At 35.2% G+C, this 22,789-nt stretch overlaps 1 protein-coding gene across 9 annotated transcripts in view; it reads right to left on the bottom strand.

Annotated features, from left to right (window-relative positions):
- LOC139976217 (kinesin-like protein KIF1A) overlaps positions 1–22,789 on the bottom strand; it is a 97,819-nt gene that overhangs the window by 21,530 nt on the left and 53,500 nt on the right. For 7 of the 9 annotated variants that reach the window (XM_071984775.1, XM_071984777.1, XM_071984778.1 and 4 more), the window contains 13 exons: positions 21,558–21,637; positions 20,864–21,016; positions 19,724–19,899; positions 18,880–19,090; positions 18,421–18,493; positions 17,298–17,412; positions 7,891–7,967; positions 6,977–7,045; positions 6,329–6,507; positions 5,256–5,402; positions 4,281–4,591; positions 3,141–3,318; positions 2,551–2,641 (listed from right to left, as the gene is read on the bottom strand). In XM_071984775.1, coding sequence (XP_071840876.1) covers positions 2,551–2,641; positions 3,141–3,318; positions 4,281–4,591; positions 5,256–5,402; positions 6,329–6,507; positions 6,977–7,045; positions 7,891–7,967; positions 17,298–17,412; positions 18,421–18,493; positions 18,880–19,090; positions 19,724–19,899; positions 20,864–21,016; positions 21,558–21,637 — 1,860 coding nt within the window. Of the gene's footprint in view, positions 1–745; positions 834–2,550; positions 2,642–3,140; positions 3,319–4,280; positions 4,592–5,255; positions 5,403–6,328; positions 6,508–6,976; positions 7,046–7,890; positions 7,968–17,297; positions 17,413–18,420; positions 18,494–18,879; positions 19,091–19,723; positions 19,900–20,863; positions 21,017–21,557; positions 21,638–22,789 lie in introns of all 9 variants that reach the window. The other 2 variants (XM_071984779.1, XM_071984774.1) reach the window with 1 other exon arrangement.

The following is a 22,789-nucleotide window of genomic DNA, read 5'->3' on the forward strand; positions in this document are numbered from 1 at the left end:
CTTTTTGGAACCAAAAAGGAGAGTGATAAGAAAGGGAAAGATTAAGCTTCCCCCATAAATGGATACTATCAGTTTTTGCTGTTGCTTTAACTTGACACTTTGCAACTAGTGCCTTCAGAATTCTAGACTACATCAAAATCAGAGAGCAAAAGGGCACAATTTAGACCCTCGGACCAGATTGATAAATTCCTCAATTTGAACATTAAATGAAATTTTTATGTTGAAAAAGAAAAAGAAAATGACCCAAAAATATGTAAAAAAAAAATTATAAATTACAATCAATTTGACTAATTAAAATTCACTAGGTGGGGTCACTTCTTAATTTCACAGTAAACTAAAAATCAAACCATCCCACTTATTTGATATTTTGAAATATTCTTCAACTAAGTCGGTTTTAACATCAAAACGAATTTCAGACTTACTGATTCATCGTAAGTCTGCCAAGAGCTCTCAAATTTAGGCATAAAACGTCAAAGTAAATTTGCACACGAAACATGATAAAAACACAAAACATTTCTGTATATGGATTAAAAAGATAAATATTACTAAAACCCACTTCTTGGGAGCAGCCAATTGCACATATTAAACCACATACCATGTCCATTATAAATGACATTGACCGTTTTGCAATAATTATGAGAATGTCGCCTGATTTCTGCAGAACCGAACAGACTTAACGATCCCCAACCCAAACTTGCAGACTCATAGAGAGCGATTCAGTTCTCAAACAGATTAAACCACTTACATTCTGTACATAGTATACGCCAAGGGCCCTACCCGTGTGGTTGTTTTCAACTGACGGAGTTACAAATGCCTCATGCCCATGCAGCAAACTGTCGAGAAACAGAAATTTTATGCAGGTGTTTTGCGTCATGAAAAGTAAAATCGAAGCAGGGCGTGAAGCGGAGCGATTTTTGAGACAGCGAACTGCAAAAAAAGAGGTATGTGTTGTGGCGATGGGAAAACGCAGACGTTGTATAAATAACGAAACAGGGGATTTTGACATTTTAGAAAAGGGAGAGAATTTATAACTCCAAAACTTTGTTTTTAGACATTTTAAAGTAAACTCTGGAGTTAATATAATCAGTTGAGGATATGTTTTACAAATCTTTCAGAAGGAAAGAAAAATTGAGCAAAGTTGTTAAAAAACTTAATAAAGCCAACTAGTTAAATTAATTCTCAAATGATTTTGGTTATTGATGTTTTTGTTGTTGTTTCTGTTTTTGATAGAAAAAAATATAATTAAGTTTAGCTTTACTATTTCTTGAAAAGATTGATTTTTTAAACTACTTTCAACACACTCGCGGACGCCCAAGTTGGAGATGATAGCATTTAATCGCCGCTATGTTTCGATAACTTGCAACTACTGTTTAAGATTTGTTTGTATATGTAGTGAAATTAATTTCCATGGAAACAGCCTTTAGTGAAATTTATTTCCATGGAAACAGCCTTTTCGACAAATTACAGCAAGCAACGATTATCTCTTTTTTAGTTCGGGTCATGGTTTTTCTTTTATCCTAACAAACCTGCGGAAACAATCGCATTAATAAAATTGGCCTCAATTTTAAAAGAAAACTGAAATTCCAGCAAAAATCTTTCACGAGGTCTCCTGTGTCATGATAAAAGAGTTTTAAACAAAATTTTCAAACAAAGCAATGAAGCTCTGTAAACTAGCAAGATATCTCTCATTTTCTTATTTATTTTTTACCCATTTCTTTACAGACTTTGATAAATTATTCATGTTTGATAAATCATTGATAAATACAGAGTTTAAGTAAAATTATGCAAAGTTATGAAAAAGCTTCTGGTTTGGAGAAATAATCTGAAAAAAAGGTGTGAATATTCTTGTCTGGGTGTGGCTAGGAACTGAGCATATTCTAACCAAAAGCCATGTCTCTTTGTAAATTTTTGATCTTGCAATCCGGGCTTTTCCGCAACATCCTAAAAAATCTTAATCATCAGTGAAGTAAAATTTGACCTTAAAGTCTGTGCCGACAAACTTATGCAAAGGATACAATTTAGCCACAGATAAACCTAAAATTTGCTCTTTACAAATTATGAAACGTTTTTTTTAAGAAATAAGGTAATCAAATGTTAGGCAGTTTTAATATTTCCAAAGTTGGAGTGTTTAAGTTGGTGTTTAATCAGCTTGCATAAAAAAAAAAATTGTGAAATAGCACTTAAAGCTAAGACTTAAAATTAGCTTTTATAAATAGCATGCCGAATTATTCTCACATAAAACTCCTGTTCCAGTTTTTCTCTCATTCTTTCTTGGTAAAATTTTTGGAATCTGTCTCCATTTTAAGAAACTAAGATTCTTAAGTTTTGGGTTTATATTTTTAAAAGTTTGCAAGGGCGTGTAGAAAACAGGTAAAGAAAACACGCACGCACAAAAATAAAAGAGACATTGATTAAACATTTATTATAAATCATAATAATAATAAAATAGATAGCAGAGAGCAAAAATGATAGGTAAAGGCACATAAAACACAAAGCTGGTGAATGGAAATCTTTTGGCAGCGCCGGCAAAACCTGTTTGGCGCAACTTACGTTCTGCACGTGATAAAAGCCCATAGGGGGCCCGTTAGGGGTGTTTTTAAGGGGTTCCGTGGAAAATGCTTCGTCATGGTGATGCAAGAAACTTCGAGAGAGAAAATAGCACAATCGATGAGATGAGATAAGATAAAAAAAAATAGATGATTTGAGATGCACTCTCCATATTTGAGACACATTCATAGAAAATCCGGTGTTTGGATTTTTGAAATAATCTTTTCTAAGTTTTGATACAAAAGTAAGCTATATACTACTTTTGAAGTTATTGAAAATCAGTCATAGATCATTAATTATGGGAATTTTGACAAACTTTATGAGTAAAATCTTATCACTCCCCACCCCTCCCCTTCCTCTACCACAGAAAAATGGTTTGTATCTTTTAAGTAATTCATTTACCAATTCTTTTCTCCTTTTGCTGTTTGCTTTCCTTGTTCTTTGTCATCACATAGAAAACTTCATCACGTAGGAACGTCAGAAATATAGATTAAGTACAGATTAAATTAAAAGCATGCCATCAATCTGTCTCGCAGACTAAATCCAAACAGTCACTGATTATTTTGCTAACCAATGTGGGGGGCAAAACTTACTTGAACTGGCAAAATATGTCTGAATATTCCGTAGATATGCAGGATGCTTGCAATACTGTCACGCGGAATGTAAACGTCGATCCTATCTTGAGGTGTTCGGGTTCGACCCCATCACTCTGCGAAGTGACCGATTCCGCCTTGCAAACGTCATCCATTTCTTGGGCTGCTTCTTCAAGGTCTGAGCGGGGAAAAAAAAAAATTTGAGTGGAAAATCGTTTTCATCCTTTCTCAGTTATTTCCTTGGATTTTCTTTACCAATAAAAAAAAAAAACCCAAAAAACAAGAAGGGTTGCAGAAGCATCTGCTTTTGCTTAATAATATATAAACATAATTAACAACATATATTAACAAAATATAATATAGTAAACATAGTCCAGTTCCCTTGATCTGCATATTGGTCTGTATGCAGGATTTTCTATAGGGTGGGGCGTTTACTGAAGATGTGGACCGTTTTATTAGCACCGTCCTGGGGGTTGGTGTCTATATTTGTACAACTATGGGTGCTTAGAGACAACATCTTTACTACAACCATATCAATTTGTTTCATTTTTATGTCACAGCTGGTGTTTACCTCCCAGCAGCAGGAAAGACCATTTCTCTATACCCTGCAAACAATGGACCATTGAAACCATCAGGTTATTTTTTAACAACATTATCTTATATTAAATTTAAAAATGTTTTTTTTTCTTCTACAAAGATTTATGAAGCTCTTCCATATATTAATGTAAAACTTCATGTTATATTACAGAGTGGTGAAATTGGACAATATATGACAAATTTTTAGAGTCTAGCAAAACAATGTTGTCAGCAGACTATGTGACTAAAAATGTGGTGTATCAGAAAAACTAATAGTGTTGAAATATGTTTAAAGGGTCAATACAAAATATGATAGATATACTAAAATGGTCAAGAAGTTCCTAAGACATACAACATACTTGTCAGACACTTTCTGTCACAGTTCTCTCTCGAGTATTAACTTTTCAAGGTAATCAACATTTTGTGACGATATTTGTGTTCCCCAAGTATTCATGGTGACCATAAACTAAGCTGCATTTTTTGGGGGGAAAATCAAAAATGATATTTCTGTTTGCTTTGATTTTATAGTTGCTTTTAAATGTTTAATATTAGACTGAAACCTACTGCATTCTGAGCTGTCTCGATGACCCTCCACGATCCGTATGTTATCTTCCGACATATCGGACCTGCTCATGAGCGAGACGTTGGTTGGACTCCGTTTGAATTTCTTGTCAAAGTATTCCTCGTCGTTGAAAGTGATCTTTGCCGTGCCGGACTGCCGTACTCCCGAGCCGTACTCGTGAGCGTTCTCATCCTCGCTCACGTGTTGCACGGCAACCCGGAGGTATCCCTTCACGTCCCCCTTGTCGTTGACGATAGCCACTCGATGTACCAGGGGGAGGGGACAGAGTAGGTTGGACAAATAAACAAATGCTCTGTTGGAAAAAACAAGAAGACGAAAACATGTGAGAACAGATGTCCGTACCATGAGCGAACATCAGAGTAGTATTAACTAGGAGTGTACGACTGAGGGAGTCTGAATAAGAGGGAGGAGGAGGGGAGGGGGGTTGCAGTAGGGGTGGGAAAGGGGTAGACTTTAAAGATAACAATTCAGAGCTATATTTAGAAAGGCCATGTGAATCCTTCAAAAATCTTGCAAGTAAACATATATTGGCATGTTTGCACAAATGTTTAATAAATAGAACTTGAAATTGTATTTAGGCATACCCATGTGGATATTTTGTATCCCCATTGCAACTCTTATGGCTTTTTTCAATATACATTGTCCCTTAAATAGAAATATAATAAGTTCATGAATTAACTTTTTTTTTTCTAATGATGTCTCTCCAAGTGTCCAAGTTTTATGTCTGTTTAATACATGTGCATTAGCTCACTAATCGATACTTCCGCAATTTCCACCAAAATTCATAACTTTCTCCAGATTTGGACCATCTGTTGTTACTATTAACGTAATAAACAAACAAAGAAGTGTATTGTCCAGATCAATGGTGACAACTGTAGCTCCTCCTACTTCACTGCAACCAACTATACCTTAAAGTTTAAAATAGGAACGCGATGAGCAACCAATGAGTGACCTACCTCCCTACTAGTCGAAACCATGGAAACCTGTCGTAGAAGGGATCTCTACAGGTCAAACTATTTTCAAAGTTCACTCCGGGCTCCGGACTAGTTGGCGTAGATTCTGCAGCGTTATCGTACATTTCCCTCATCACCTCGAGCCGTTTGCTAAAAAAACAAGATTTATACAAAAAAAAAAACACGCATCGGTTACATGACCTATGTCAAGAATATTCCTACATATGCTTTCAAAATCTCCCACGAATGACGAGTGAAATGTTGTATAAATTGTCTCTTGTTTATCTTTTATGAAGTTATGGGTTTGCTTGCACGCACCACTAATTGAGGGTTTCAACAACACTAGCTGATTCCTGGAAACCGACTGGGCAAAAAATAACAAGCTTTGACTTCAGGAGGGCAGTAGATAGCTTAAAGTTTCAAGCATGTTGTACACATTCTGCAAATATTTAACTTATCCTACATGTAGATCCCAGATACATCGATAACAGTAAGTGTATGCTAGCCTAAAGTCACCACTGATCACATAATGGTCAGCAGTGAAAACTTTAGACGAATTGATGTTCCAATGTAAATACCTTTCCTCCCCCCACCGCCCCCCCCCCCAATGGGATTTGGGAATAGAACAAGTTACAGAAGCTAGTAGCTGTCTTACATTCTTTCAATGTGCCTTTCAATCATAATTGTCCCGAGTTCAAGTCACTCCAAGATTAACGATTAATGATAGTTACAGAGTTGTTGACAATTGACAGTTGACAATTCATAATCATGGACGTTAAATACGAATCTAAGAGACTGACTTTGGTCAGCTTGCAGCTTTGATAAGTCAATGTTGGCTTCTTCGCAAGTTCCTTCTTGCAGGACTATATAGAATACATACATACATACACGCACACACCCACACACACGTACAAACAGTATAGTAGCACACATAGTTAAACTGTATGTATGCAAAATAACGAAGAATTGAATACTAAATATTAATTGAAATGGTTTGCTTGTCATATTAGGCAGCTATCGACTGTTTGGTTTTATGGTTTTTATGGTTTGGTTATGTTTCTCTATAAATGCCTTACCGCAGTTTCTCCAAGGTCCAATAGTGTGTAGCACCATTCTTTTTGTCCTGTACCTCCGCAGCCACCACTGTTCTCGGGAACGGGCGCTGCCATGTCACCAGACTGTCGTCGTTGGGCATGAGGTCAGAGGTCAAAGGTGAATACAAGGTGTCACTCAAAAGTACAAACTGAAACTCAACCTGCACAAAAGAGATAATTTTCTAGTTTTAAGTTTTTACATTTTAACCAAAACAAATTCCAAAATGGCAGAAAATTGAGAATTTTTGAAAATGGGTATAGAAAAACAAAGATCAAGATAGACAACATCAGGTATAGGATAACTTCTAACTGACAGGTTATGCAAATGATGTCATAAAAGCACTAACTTTGATAAGAAATTTTGTCTGAGGTGGAGTAGGGAGTGGTTGGTGAGGGGACGGGGTTGCTACTGGAGGGAAGGATATTAAAGAATGGTGGTTAATAAAAAATATAAAAAAATTATAAGTTTAGAACAAAGCCTTTGCTCATTTGCTTTTCATCTGTGCTCAATACCATTGTGTTTTTACATTATTTTTCATAATTTTTCTGTGGTGTTAGTGAAGGTAGAGAGAGGCGTTTGGAGGTTGGTAGAGTTTTCCCACCCTACAGAAAATGTTGAAAGTTCATTACCTTCTTCTTGAGTTCAACACTGATAGCGTTCGCTTCCTTCAAGAATTTGGCATTTCCCCAAAGGTCGTCCTGTGAATGACATGTAATGATGGATGCCGTCAAATGAGAAAGTATTTTGTACGAGATATCAGATAACTTATTCATGCTAAGCTCCTTTAAACTAGCTATAGGTCTCTAGAATCATGCTATTAGAAGGAAATACACAGAAATTGTTTTATGATACAAGAACTCACTCTAAGCTACTTTAAAGAAGCATTCAGGTCTGATTCAGCTTCAGGAATCATACAAAGGCTTACATAACATTGACCATATTATACACAAGAACCTATTGTACACTCCTTAAAAGCAATATGTAGGGTTTTTAATTCTTCTTTTAGTAGGAGTGTTAGCTGAGTGGTTAACGCCGGTGCCTTTCAATCACAAGGTCCCGAGTTTGAGTCACTCCAATATCAATGTATGTCGTCCAGTTACAGAGTTGTTGACAATTTGCAATTCATAATCATGGACGTGAATTGTGAATCTAAGAGATTGACTTTGGTCAGCTTGCGGCTTTGATAAGCCAATGATGGTCTTCTTCTCGAGTTCCTGCTTGCAGGAGGATCTAAAAGACATACAATTTAATTTATAAAGCATTACACTAAAGAGATATACACCATTGACAGTACCAAAGAAGACTATATGCTACACTCCTTTAAAGTAACATGTTGGGTTTCATTCAGCTTAGTTAGCATTACGCTACAAGGTATACACACCATTGATAGTATCAAAGAAGAAGTCATATTAAGTTTGTTCAGAACCATCCATCCAGGTGGTTCGTTTGGTTCGTATTTATAATGGAATCTATCATGTGGATTTACTTGTGGCATACGGTATGTGCCAGACACGGTAATCGCTAAAGAAGAGATCGTACTCACCCTGATGGAGGTAAATCTGTAATTCTTCCACTTTCGAAGCACCCAGATAGCCAACTGTTGTTCAGCTTCTGTCAAACCTGATGAGAGAGGAATGAAAATCAATATTATTTGATGGAATAACTCAACAAATTTATTTTACTGCAAATTCTCTCTGTTTTTGTCCAGTATATTATATACATATTTTATCTCATTTTATCCTTTTGACAACAGATTATTAATATTATATCAGAGAAATTAAATAGATAACGTTTGGTAATAATTAAACTTTTATCACTGAACGTTATCATACTATAATCAAACTCTATAACACCATTGCGTCCATTTCAGCAACATCGTTCATTTGTGAGAAACGGTTCTCATTTGACTTTATATCTAATGTTAGAAGTCAGTATTGCACCCATATTTTCTACCACAAAATGAAACAAAACAAAATTGGTCACATTAACTGAAAGTTTAAATTTCTCAGTTTATACTACTTTTTAGCACATTTTTGTTTATGTTAGTCACATTCTGGGTTGAATTTTGGAGAACATGAGCATTTCTTGTAAATTGTTAGTCAATTTAGATATGTCACAAATTTGATTGCAATACAGACGACCTTTCATTACTATAATTATCCAATATAAACAATAAAACAAATAAATCCATCTGACTCATATTAAGATAAAAGGAGCAAATTAAAGAGAGTAAACAACTCACCTCCATCATCCAATTGCCAGCTTATTTAAACAAATTTGTTACCATGGAAACAGCATATTTAATTAGCAGTATATAAGTTGGATACTCCTTGTAATTTGCTCCTTTTCTAATTAAGTATAAACTGAATATTCAGTATTATGTAATTACTGGATTAGTCAGGAAAAAAACTAACATTTGCCAGGATAGAGAACTTTACCATTTTTAAGCTAAAAATCTTCTTTTCTGAATAACTTTGCATGCCACCAAAGAATTCAACATTCTTTTGAGAGACTGAGCCAGTCAAAATAACATCATTTAATGTCTTTATCAGGAAATATACGCTACAAGTAGTAGTAAAGAGGATTGTAAAATGATTTAGCATGTGACCACTTCATAACTAGTATTACACCAAAAATATGCCAGAAAGAACACCGGTGCTAACTTATTTTGGAACTGTATATCCCCTTTTTGTAAGTTCTACGTTCAAAGCATTTTCATCACTTAGAAATTTTCTCTAACTTTGAGCTACATCAAAACCTACAGGAAAATAATTTCCCAAGATTTTCATCTAGCAGATAAAACTTTGGAGGCAATGCAACATGAGCTTTCATTTCCTGGCAAAGTTAGAATAAAAAAATATATAAAAAATATAAATTTTGAAAAAAGGAGGGAATGTTAATAACAGAGAGAAATCTGGCGTGCAGAGCTTGACGGTAAAAATGAAAGAATGAAAATACAAAGGAATAAATTGATTAAATAAAATAAAAAATTTGATGTTATCTTGATTCATGCAATACAATGCATGTCTATAAAATTAAAAGGAAGAAAAAGGTATAAATTCAAATAACTTGACTAAAAGTGAAATAAATTAACATATAGTTCTAAACCTAAATACAATGTGGGCAATGAGATGAGACACACGTTGGGCAGAAGTACAGTGATTAGTGGTTAATTGCGTTGAAAGTATACATTGTAGAATGAATAGTTTTTATAATCCTCCAGGTTTCTACATCTTTATGTGAGAGGTAAATTGTTGTAGCAGTTTCTAAGTATTACAGGGATATATCAGTTACAAATTAAAAATAGACAAAAGAAACAAATGTTAGAGACAACGATTTATACGTGGAATATGAACCAGAAGTAACTGTTACGTTTCTATCTGACTCATGTCAAACATGTCTAATGTCTTCTCCGAACCCTGTAGTCACACGAAAGGTTCACTTTGCTCATAATTAACCAGACAACTAAGCAAATAATTTCATGTTTATCAGAATTTGTGGGTATTAAAAATTTGAAACAGTTAAGATAAAGAAAGTATACGCTTTGTAAAAGTATCTGTCCTGAACAAATCCACCCTCCCCCACCAACTTCCTTTGGGAAGGGGGAGGGGAGGATGAGGAGGAGGAGCATAAGGGGATGGGAGATGGGAACCTTTAGAAAACTCTTTGGCCTCTTAACAAGCTAAAACATTGGGCCAATACAAGTCTTTGTAAAAATTTATGTTACACACTTATGGATGGTTGAGGAAACAAACTTCTCCAAGACTCTCCAAGCTCTTTGTGAACGACAAGACAAAGAAGCAATCCCTGGACAAAGCATTTTGTTTTTGTATGTGGCAAGCTATCATAAATGAATGTTAAATAAAGATACTACACAAATATCATACAAAGGAAAAGTGTTATCAAAGCAGATGTTGAAATAAGAGAAGAATAGCAGAGCATAATAAAAATAAAGGCAAAAGGAACAAAACATGATTAATCAGGGAGTCATTTATGAATACATAATTGTTTTGAAAAGCAAAACAATGTTTACACCTTGAAGATGGAAGAAGCCAGAATTTTGCATTTTGCTTTACAAATTACAAGTGAGAAAAGGATGGGGCTTAAAAGGTTTCTGGGGAGGGGCGGGAGGGTTGGGGGAGAGGTAGGGGAAATGTTGGTAAATAGTTAAGTTTCAGGCTCTAAGTATGCTGTTTGATGTGTCATGAACTACAAGCATATCTATGTAGTAGGAACAATCAATGTCAGTTTGTGGTGGGAAGGGAGAGTAGAGGAGCAGGAGAGGGGGAGGGCGGGGGGGGGGGACGTATGATCTCTATTAATCTAAATTAAGGAAACCACCAAAATGCTGATTGTGAATTAAATACAATAACCAACAAAGAGTCAACATTACGGCTTTTGTAAATACATTTTCACTTTCTGAAGCATTGTTACAAGGAGCATCCAACATTGTTTCCATAGTAACAAAAATGTTTAAATATTAAAGCAATAGCAGTAAAATCAATCCTACAGCAACAAAGGCGGCTAGGAGAAAGTCTTGTAGAAGATCAAGAGGCTTCCAAAATGAATCAATGAGGGCTTCTCAGTACAGGTTTCATCCAGTTGGTGTGATACTTTACATAATAAAAAATAGTTTCCTTGGAATTTTCAAGGCAAGAGCATTCTATGACCTTGCATTTACACAGTATGAGTAATCTTAGAAGATAGCTTTAAATAACCTAAAAATATAATCACTTAACAAACAACAATTTACTTAATCTAAGATTAAGCTCTTTCTTTATGCCTCGTTTTGCTATATATAGCACTTGTTACAAGGAATTTTAATTTTAATAATGACAATAATGTTGAAATGTTACAAAATTTGTATGAATGGAAATTATATTCATTCATTTGACAGTCAGAATAAAACTGACTTTGTTTGAATTTATTAAAAATATAAAATTTGGACAATTGAGTATCGACACAACGTAACATTACGTCTTATGCCCGACCCTCCATGAAGGCATATTACAATATCATAGAAGCAACAACAACTGCTGAATCTGTTAAATTAAAACAATTAAAACACAGGAATAGCTCATGACAATATCTATTGCATGAGACCTTAAATGCCAAGCTGAATAATCCATTTAGCTGACATGGACGAAATGATCTCGATTTTCCCTGCTTCCCATCCTCCCTCTCTCAGATGATGTTTAAACGAGAGGCTGACGAGAAAAGAAGACGATGACTCATCAATCCAGTCCTTCAGTTTAATTATATCCTCTGTTATCAGCTGCGTGGTGCGTGCGGCTCCCCAGTTTATAACGAGAATGGTTCGGGCTTCCTTGCAAGTGTTCAGAGTATGTGAGTCACGGCAGGCATCTTCCAATCTCTCGACACAAACAGGGAGGGAAGACATTTTTGGGATAACAATTGTCATTAATATCCTAGGATAATTGTGTGTGTGGTCCTGACATCACCAGTGATGCATTATGGGTAAATTGAAATACTTTTGATGGGTCAGGTTTTAGGAGGATGATTCTTTGAAATTTAGGTTAATGAGATTTAAAGTCCCTTGAGTGAGATAGGATGTTCCTGTTGACATGCTTTATTAAGGGTCAATGGGAATTAACCTTTTTATAATGGATATATGTTTAGTTGTTATTTTCATATTTTGTGGTATAAAATTATTCCCATCATCAAATGGTATAAAATAAAGAACCTGTATGTTCAGATATTCAACCCTCCCCGGGTTGGGATGGGAGGGGGGAGCTGGGACCAAGACAGGAAATCCAAGCAGGTTGAGAAAAAAATATGCTAGATACTAGTCTGGAATGTAAACCATCAAACAGGGATCTAGCAAGGCACGGTCAGTATTTACTTCATTGTTTCAATTCTTCGGCAAACGGTTCAAACATTGGTGCTCATAGATGAAATTTGTTCGTCTCAAAATAGCAAAAGTGAACAAGATAAATTGCAAGATATAAACGACCGACATTTGGTAAAACATTTAAACGTGTAATGTGCAAAAGAACTGAGATTTCTATTTGCACCGATCCAAATTACAATTGGGAGGGGGGGGGGTGGATTTTGGGAAATTGAAGACAACCAGTGTTAATTGTTTAATCGTCAATGGAATTGGAACCGAAAACAATTTTAAATGATATCAAATGTTCCATTGTTTTTGTGGGCATTTAAATTAAGTCAGTTTTCATGGAAACACGGACATTGTTAAACACTAAATACTACAAGCTGTTTTCTTAAATGATTAAAAATTTGATTCAGACAAAGACAAATGGATTGTGAGCTATACATTTATTTCTATAAAATCTCTTTTTGCTATTTACATTTTTGTAAAGCTTTAAAATGACATAAAAAAATATGAAAAAGGAATGACAGAGTACTGCTCAAATGGATTTGTCTGCAAACTTTTGAGAGGAAACTTAACTTTTAAAACAATTTGTGATCAAAACCTGCGTGAGTGATCAGAGATTGGCTTCAAAGTTTTAGTACGTATCCATGGTAACACGATTTATACTTGATCAAAACTAACAAAACAGTTTTTGAACTTAATAGAGACTCATCCAGATGCAACTTTTGCAGACGGCCAGGCAAATTGGATGTTAGCGGATGCAACAAAGTAAAGCAAGTTATAAGTTTTGAACAAAAACAGGGTTTTAGTTAAGGTGTCAAACACCACAAAGAAAGACGGTGTTATGGTGTTGTAGTTCTGTTTCAGTTGAAGGAGATGCTCTGTACATACATATCTTTGAGCTTACACGTTGCACAACCTAAGGTGCCAAATTCACAGTGACATTTAATGCCAGGCTTACAATATGCTAGATCTAAGATGAGGCATTGACATTAACAGCTAGCTGTGGCAATAGCTGATTTGCAATAGGGCAAACAACCAATATAAGTTGGAAATATGCAACATTTGGGAGAAGAACCAAAAATAGAATGAACAAATTAATCCTTCACTATCAATAATTTAAACATTTATGTAAAAGCTTTTGTGTAACCAAGAACAAAAACTCAAAGATTGTAGCCTAGCAACAGAGCTGGCTACTAACATTTTGAACAGCTTCAGGCTGTGGTGTGGAGGGGGAAAAAATACAGTATCCTTTGAAACCAAACTCGTTCTTGAAGCAAGTCACTGCAGGTTCACTTTAGAAAATAAATACACAAAACTCGACCACAAATTGATGGTTTTTAGTACACATTTCCTGTCACAATTTGACTATTTCAGGTATCACTGACACACAATAAATAATGAAAATTTAGGAAACGTCAGGTTTCATTTTAATCGATGAAACCCAATCAAAGATATTAATTTTTAATTAATTAATTTATCTGGTGGTAATTAGTACAGATACTGACCACAGAATTTAGGAAGAAAGGAACACTGCCTAGAAGCAGTTCTAGGTTTAATACGTACAAAAATACCATCTCAAGTAAGATGGCGTATTCTTGTTAAATTTTTATCAAGGTATGAAACATTTTTTTTTGTACCAAACTAACAATTATAATGTTCTCCATAGCCAGTTTACAATTTTAAGGGAGGAGAAACAGAGTATCATTAAGGTAGTTGCACCTTACCTCCCACTTCCCCCTCCCAGTGCCCCCCTCTCCACCCCCACCTTGCTCCACCTCCAATAAAATATTAAAACTAAGAAGGAAAAAACACCCATCTCAAATAGACCAAAAATTCTACCAAATTAATTCTTCTAAAGGCAACTGAACAGCATACATAAACTTTTGGAAGCACAAGAAAAACTGTTTGGCATAGAGGGATAAGTGAAATTGTTGTTGGCATAAAGCAGATATATATATTTTAAATATGATACTACTTAATCATAAAAACACAACAGAAAAAACACCAACAATAACAACAACAACTTGCATATTAATGTAACTGAATACTTAAGAGGATGAAATAATTTAAATAATGAATATTCGTAACCTACTGTTATCAGGATGGATACTCACATATTGCACTTAAATACATGAAGAAGTTTCAATGAATACCTCTGACTTGCTGAATATTTCAAAATTACTAAAACCAAAGACAACAAATAAATCATGCTCATCTACTTTGAAGATTTTAACTTGAGATTAATGTAACCATCTAACCCAGTTCACCTCCTCCCCCCCCCCAACTCCCTCACCATCACCACCCTCACATTTAAGCTCCCCTGCCAGATCACAAAATGAGATGATTTCCTCAAAACATTTATGATTGTTTTCTTGAAATGCAATTTGATAAAAATGATCTTGAATTTTTCTCATAACAAATTGAGTAAGTTGTCCCTACTGACTGAGAATGTGTAATTATAAAGCTTTTCTTTCAAAAATATCAAGATACCAATGACGATCTCACAAGAATCTGTTTCCATGGCTACTTGAACCAAAACAAGAAACACTAACACAAAAAATTAATCTTATGGACAGTTTTTTTTTTAAACTTATATTATGACACAAGAAAAGGCACTTGTAAAACATATAGCACCAAATGTAAATTACCATGAAACCATTTTCTTAAACCAAAAACCATATTTTCAACCAAAGAAATTGATTTAAATTGCGCTTTCAGATCACTATGGAACACTTGAAGCACACATGTCAAAATAGTCTTCTGTATTGTTGGGGTCTTTTTTAAAACACAATTTGCTATGATCAGAGATGTTGGAAGCGTTTGCTGATGTTTGATCTGATGGTAGAATTGTGGTGCGATAATTCACAAAAGTGAAGTATAAAGAACTTGACCAAATGACCTCCTAAAGTCACATGGGCAGTGATCTGCAGCTTGTTCCATCAGACAACGTAACAATTAGTCTTTCTGACAACTTTCGGTAAAAACAGAAGGGAAACGAATGGGATGGTCAAACTAGTGCACGACTAACTTGATCGAACCGACATTTCTTAAAACAACCTTTAAACGTTTACAATTCAAAAACTTAGCATTCTTCTAGCAAAAAGGTTTTTTTTCCCTTCTGCACATAACGATGAGCAATGTTTGTTGGTACTTTTTTCCTTAAAACTGTGTAAATGTACCATTTGTGTTGCCAGAAAGACTCTTACCAAAGTCAGCTATTTATGGAAGGATGGACCATGTTAAATTAATGTAATATCATATTTTTGAATTTTTGAATTTTTTGGTCCTAAAATGTTATGTTCCCAAAGCTCTCCCCATTGGCTCCCTTCATGCTCCTTTTATCACCCAGATCAACAGAACACCAAAAGGACTAGAAATATTACACAGACCCCCTCAGAGCAACTCATTTGTGTGAGAAGAAGGGGGCAGGGGGGAGGGGGGAATGATGATAACTAATTTACCCATGAGGTAGCTAAAGGTATATTGTTCCAAAAACCCATGTCCCATTTTCATTGGTCACCTGAAAAACTTTGTGCATCATCGGTTGAAAACACAAGACAATATTCCTGATTGCATACTTTGTGTTTAAATCTGAGATCTAAAGACGATTTAGTTCGTCTATTTTAATAATAGTTTTGGAATAATTTGTTCCACCAACTATTGGTGTACTGTTCAAATTACAATCTCTACCTCCCCCTACCCCCCCCCCACCCCCAGCTCTCCCACCTAGCCCATATGAGGATAGCATGTGTTTTTTACTCTCTAATCCTAATTTTACATCGATCTGTCATGAAATATTTTTCTTCTTTTTTTGCTGGTTTTTGCCTATTTTCAACGACAGTTTCCAGTCAAAACAATAATAAAAATTGTAAGTAACAAAATCAGTAGAAATTGAATTATTAAAGTTGTATAAATTATTGCTAAATTAACTGAGATAAAGTGAGCAGTCAACAATAAAATGTAGAGAAAAAAGGAACAGAAATGTATGTAAATAAATATTAAGATTGTCTGAATACCGTTATTAATAATAATTACTGTAACTGAAAAGAAAACTGTATTTTGGTCTGAAGTAAAGAAAAATTCAAACAACTCCAACAGATTTATATATATATATATATATATATATATATGTATATATCGTTTGTAGCAAAATCACATCAAAACTGAAATCATATACGGATGAAAACTGAAAAACAGAAAAAAGTAACTCAATGAACATAAATTTTCTGAAAAATGTTAGTAAAAAAGATCTACAATTTTTGTCACCGACACCGACTTGTGAAATTAAGAACGAAACTATTCCTAATCTAATTTCTTATTTGGTTTCTGGTTACAAGTTTATACAGAATGTAGCTGCTTGAATTTATTTTTTTTGACATTTCACAAGCGACCATAGAGAGGCGTGCAACTCGTAAATTATACCCAAAGCATGATGGGATACCGGCACGAAATATATCGAGCTTGATTCCAAGGACGCTACGAGTAACTTGAGAGCATCGTAAAGTGGAAGCCTCAGCGACGGGTACTAGAAATAACACAAATTAATCAATGAAGTTGCCAAGGAAACAAGATGAGCGCCTCTGACTTTCATAAGATTGTGAATTATACTTCTAGCAGTATCAACAATGTGTTTTAGTAAACGTTGGATAAAAGCTCGATATATTTCTCAAAACTTTCTTCTCAGTTAACCAAGAGTACTTACCCCAATGTATTTTGACAAATCTACCAACAGTTCTTGAGAAAACACACCACACATTAAAAACGACTTTTTTTTGTCGAAATTTGTTAGCTTTGTCTTGCAGGTGGGAAGGTCATATAAATGCCCTTAATAGCATTTTTTCCACAACTTTTGACACACTACCTCTTCGATTGTGCTTTCAATATAGGTACAAATTTTCATCGGGGGGGGGGGTGGTAAGTGACTCTTTTGTCTCTCTAACCTTTCCGCACCCCTCTCTGGGCCGCATGTCACCTCATCTCTGTTTTCAGGACCAGATAACAACTCACGAGAAACAGAAACGAAATGATAATCAGCGAAAATTGATAAATATACCAGAACACCGCTGCAAGGAAGAGAATGGTCATGAACTTACTCTCGATGTGATCATCGTCCTCATCGCAGCTCAGGCTCCCCGGGGTGGTGTTTCCCGACAGGAGGGTCACCTCCTCGACTTGCTTCTGGAGGGCCAGCAGGCGACTTTCATAATCCTGAAGGAAAAATGGCAGAAAGGTGCTTTTGTATTGCGATACTTTAATGGGTAGGGTAGCTTTAAAAGAACATCAAAATATTTAAGCCGTTTCAGTCTACTCAAAATGTCGCATATTTTCCAATCCAATACTTGAAGAGTTTTAATATAAGATTATGTAAAAGACTGATACAGATGGAATGTAATTAGTATTTCCAATTTAATTTTATACTAGTTATACTAACTTTATATCATGTCAAAAGCATCCATCCGTCAAGAAAAACAACTTTAAATTTTAGGATAACAAAAATTCACAAGATAGCTCAGCATTTGTTTTGCCATATTTCTAGTTTACAGTGGTAATGGAATAATTTAATCTCATTAATAATCTCCTTCTCTCTCAGCTACACTGTTGAATTGTACCTTGTGGATAAATCCCACGGATAAAACCCATGTGGTTTTGCACATGGGTGTCTATTACTAAAAGAGACCAAAGTACAATTCACTCTTCCATACATTTATATATTCTCCATTCTGATGACACAAGAAAATTTAAACCAAGGAAAGTTTTAGACACTTAGATTTTGTTTATTTTCAGTGGTACTTTGTGCTACAAACTTTCTTATATTTAGTTATAGTTGCTTTAGAGTCCTTTTTTAAGGCCAAGGCAATTCTCACACCAACATTAAAACAGCTAACCTCTGGTCGCTGGTAACTTGTCACACCCAAGCATGCACAATTCAAACAGTTGCTCCTGGACATCACAGTGCGACCGACTATCCTGTGCATCCCTGTGGGTGACATCCCATAGGGTGCAACCGATATCCAGCACACTCAACCCTATTTAATACTAGGTTAAGCACTTGACAGGTCCCCATTTATACACCTGGACAAACACATAATGATTCAACCGGGACTCGAACCAGCAATCCTTTGATTTACTATAGCCGTATACCATGTGACCACGATGCTCTGATATGAAGATATGACATTTGTTTATCCGATGTCTAAATATAGACTGATGACTCACCTGTCTCTGTTGCTCCAGGAGCAGATCTGCCTCTTCTTTTTCTTTCCTGAACTGTGTTTCCAGGGCAAGCAACCTTTGAACAAGAAGACTCTTATAATGGATGAAATGTTACCATGACAACAGAACACAAAATATTTTGCTGGAGTTGACAAAGCATGATAAATGACTTGTAATCAATAAAAACTCTAAACACAGATCGTGGAAATTATTTTTTTAAACAACAGGCAATAAATGTCATCTAAAAGAATCTATGTATTTAAACCTAGTTAATTCAATTCATCCTGATAAACTTTTCGGACATTTTTGATACGCTGAAGCATCTGCTGTTATGCTATGCAATCGATCACACACTTTGAATTCAGGTATTTGCCCAACAGAGGTACTTACAAACACAAGCATCGGAATTATAAAGTACGCCATCTTTGGGAATTTAAAACAGAATTTACTAAAAAAACTAACCTTTGCTGCATCTCCTCTTTAATGTCAATCCCCTGTTTCTGGAGAAGTTCTGTCTGTGCGAACGACCAGTCCACCATCTCTGGTCCGTCCCCTGCAGGGGTGAGATGGGTGTTGGTGGGGGTCGAGTGAGGTGACTTCTCACGTTCCTGCCTCAGCTGCTCCGGGTTGTTAAACCGAAAGACGTGGTATTTACCTATGATGATTCTGTATCCTGAAAGGGGGGGGGGGGGGATTGAAAGAAACAGAGCATTATAAAGTTGGCAAAGGGAGAAGTTATGAAGTCTCCGCAAATTGGTTCTGAATGGCTGGTGAATGTTTAAAACCAGTTTTATGTCGTCGGGGGCTTGCAATGATTGGTGCAGAATCCAAAGCTCCAAGGGAGAAAAGAACACGAAAGGTGTGGGCGCTAGATATTTCAAGGATAGCACTTTTTGAGAAGAATGGCTATTGTATGGTTTGACAAGAAGTTAGTATGTATTGTATGTCGAAAAAAACATAAAGGTGCATTGAGAAGTGAGTGTAACAGCTTTGAGTTTCGTTCCTAAGTTTAATTAACAACTATAGAAGGAAGTATATGACCTTGGTCAGAAAAAGGCTTGATCAAGTCAAGAAGGTTTCATGTACATTTTGATACTGTATATGCATAATGATGATATTTGCATAAACTTGCATAAATTTGCATAAAGTGAAAATAGTATTTTATGTTCTGGATAAACAGGGTAATGATCAAAATCGATACTGCAATCCAGTAATATAAAGAAATTGCGTGAAGTTTTGTATCAAACGTTCGCGATGACTTTTACGAGGGAATATTAAAAATTTAATCGGTTTAAAAGAGCCTTACCAGTTTTCAGTGGGAATGGTTCTGCAATCTGTTTTCCATTAACAAAGCAGGTGCATCCTTCAAATGGAACGAGGGTTATCTCGCCGTTCTTGTTCTCAAACCTACAGTGTTCTTCTTTGATTTCTGGTCCACTTAACTGAATATCTTGGAGGACCTTCTCGTTAGCTAATCCCACCCTATAAGTAAAATGTACGATTATAAAGTTAGCTAATCCCACCCTATAAGTAAAATGTACGATTATAAAGTTAGCTAATCCCACCCTATAAGTAAAATGTACGATGATACATAATAGATATCGACCCCGTCGTTGAAAGAGGTCCTAGCTTAGTCTTCTGAAATTATTTATATAAATTCTCAGAGACGGAAGTTTTCCCGTTTGTATTCAGAAAAGAAGTAAAGTGTTTATTATGTAAACTAAAAATTTCTTTTCATTCAAGAATGACTTTGAAATGGTACATTGCAATGTTTACGAATCACTATGTAAAAACTTAAAAATACCTTTAATTTATTGAATTCCTAAATGCTGTCCTCTCGTTGAATTTTGAAAGATTCTATTGTTTCAACGATAGACACTTGTGAAGCATTCAGCAGTGGGAAATGAGTAACCAGAATTGAGATGTTTTATGACGTTCAAGAAATGCAGGCAAATAGCTAACATGTTAAACGCTAATGTCACGTTTCCTCCACTTCCATAATGTTGTTGGTAACATACTAATTATATGTACTGTAAACAATTTAACATTATTCTTTATATCTTGTACAAGTTAAATTACGTATGTATGAAGGGAAACTAAAACTTTACATTTCGATCGAAATTTTAAACTGGAATAGAAAAGTTGAGGTGGAACAATGTAACAGGTACAACCATACATAAATATAAATTTAAAAAATAATCAAGAATAATAAATAAGTATTGTCTAATTTAAAATAAAGTTATATCACCAGAAATATTAAACCATTGAAACTGATCCAATATTGCCAAAAGCACATCACATATTTAAAAAAAATATATAAACAAAATGTGAAAAAGGAAACAACAACACTCAGAGAAAAAAATTGATGTAAATTCCAAACATTATTCACATTCCATCCCATTCTAACTCTGCGAGGCTAAATCTGACGCACGTAGTTTATTTTTACCTCGTCGTTCCTTCTTTGATGTAGTACAGCAGACACTCGGACATAAATGGATCTTCATTCAAGTTGACAAGATGTGGGGCCTTCTTGGGGGAAAAGACGCCTACAGTTGTCCCGTCACGTATGGCCACGCCCATTTCAGCTAGCATTTCCTCCCTGTGGCGATAGAAACAATACTCGACATTGCTTCTGGTGAATAACACGACCATTAATGAGTCCAAAACCTGTCTTGAATTTGCCTTAGTAATATGTTGCAGATGTTCCATTATCAAACCTGCGGCTCTGTTCTTCAAAAACAAAAATTTCTAAAAAATTGCTAGACTATATGCTAAATTGACCACAATAATTTCATACTATCTTTCCAGTCTTTACTTGACTAATTTTAAATATGTATTTGTATGGCATTCACATTAAAGTTTAATAAAAAATTTTGCATTCACATTTTTTCATGGTAGCCTTCCTTACCTAAATAAATCTGTAAAAGGAAGTATGACTTAAGCCATTTTTATTTTTTTAAAACATTTTTTATCTAAAGGTAGGAACTTTTTTAAAAACCCGGATGCTATAAAGGGGTAGCATACTTAGGACAATGTTTTGTGCTCAACATTTCACACAATAGGGACTGCTGAAATAACAATTGCTATTGTTTAATATTCATTCAGCTTTTCTTTCTGAAACAATGGCTTATTGTTCTCACCTTTGTAGACGAATATCTTCAGTTTTCTTCAGCTTCTCTTCCCACGTTTCGTTGAGTTCTGCGATCAACTTTTCAGATTCCTGCGGGTGAAGTAGATGACAGTGATACAGTATCAGAGCTGTATGTATCATAACAAGGTGGTATTATGTGGCTCTGATATGTAATAAACAAAGGGTAGAAACAAACCTTTGTTCTGCCTGACTGTTATACCCAATTTTCACTTTCAAAGGCTGACTTCAAGTCCACATCTTCCCATAATAGCTAGCATGTTATATTTTTTAATGGCCAAGTTTCAAATTGACCAACAACAGCTCACAATGACATGAGCCAGTTTCTTTCTTTGACAACCAAGTATCTAACCCACAACTGACTGCAGGGATATTAAACTAGTCTCCACTTTTTAAGGTCAAGTTTCGAACCCACAGCATGCCCATAATGAAGTGATCAAGTTTCTATTTTTAAAGGCCAAGTTTCGAACGCAGAACTACCCACAATGACTTGATCAAGTTTACCATTTTTAAAGGCCAAGCTTCAAACCCACAATTACTTATAATGAAGTGATCAAGTTTCCAGTTTTAAATGCCAAATTTGAAACCTACAACTACCGTCAATAAATATGCTATATTTTTTTTTATATTTCTTTTAACTAGATCAGATATTTCTAGTAATAAGTGGAATGGAGTTTCACACAAATAGGAACTAAAATTATATGGTAAAGCACTGGCTTCAATATAATGTGTAATGTACAAAGTAACCTATTCTTCTCCTTCCCTGCCCCCCCCCCCACACTCCCACTGAAAAACAGTCTTGCCAAACACTGATTGATTCCTCTACAAACTTTGTACTTAACTACATAGCTATGAGCCACCACTCCACAAATCAGTCATTAATACACTTTGTGTTACATATATGATATCACTGCATGATACTGCTATAAACACAACTAATGAGAGCACTGCAGGCTGAAATGTCCTTCACGAAAAAAAGACGATATTGAAGTACAACGTCGCCAAAGTTAATGAACGGTAACCTTGATATAAAAATATAATCCATGTACTTTTGTTACGACGGTTTACAATGGAAGATGAAAGAATTATTGATGTCATCGCTGTAGGATTAGATAGTTAACCTTGAAACTGCCTCTGTCTAACAATTAGATATCTGTCGATGGGGAATATCGATAGGAATAAATTCAACAATTACTTTCATACTGGCTCGCCGTTTATAGAGAA

This window comes from Apostichopus japonicus, chromosome 11, assembly GCF_037975245.1.
Source record: "Apostichopus japonicus isolate 1M-3 chromosome 11, ASM3797524v1, whole genome shotgun sequence".
In the NCBI taxonomy this organism is placed as follows: Eukaryota; Metazoa; Echinodermata; class Holothuroidea; order Aspidochirotida; family Stichopodidae; genus Apostichopus; species Apostichopus japonicus.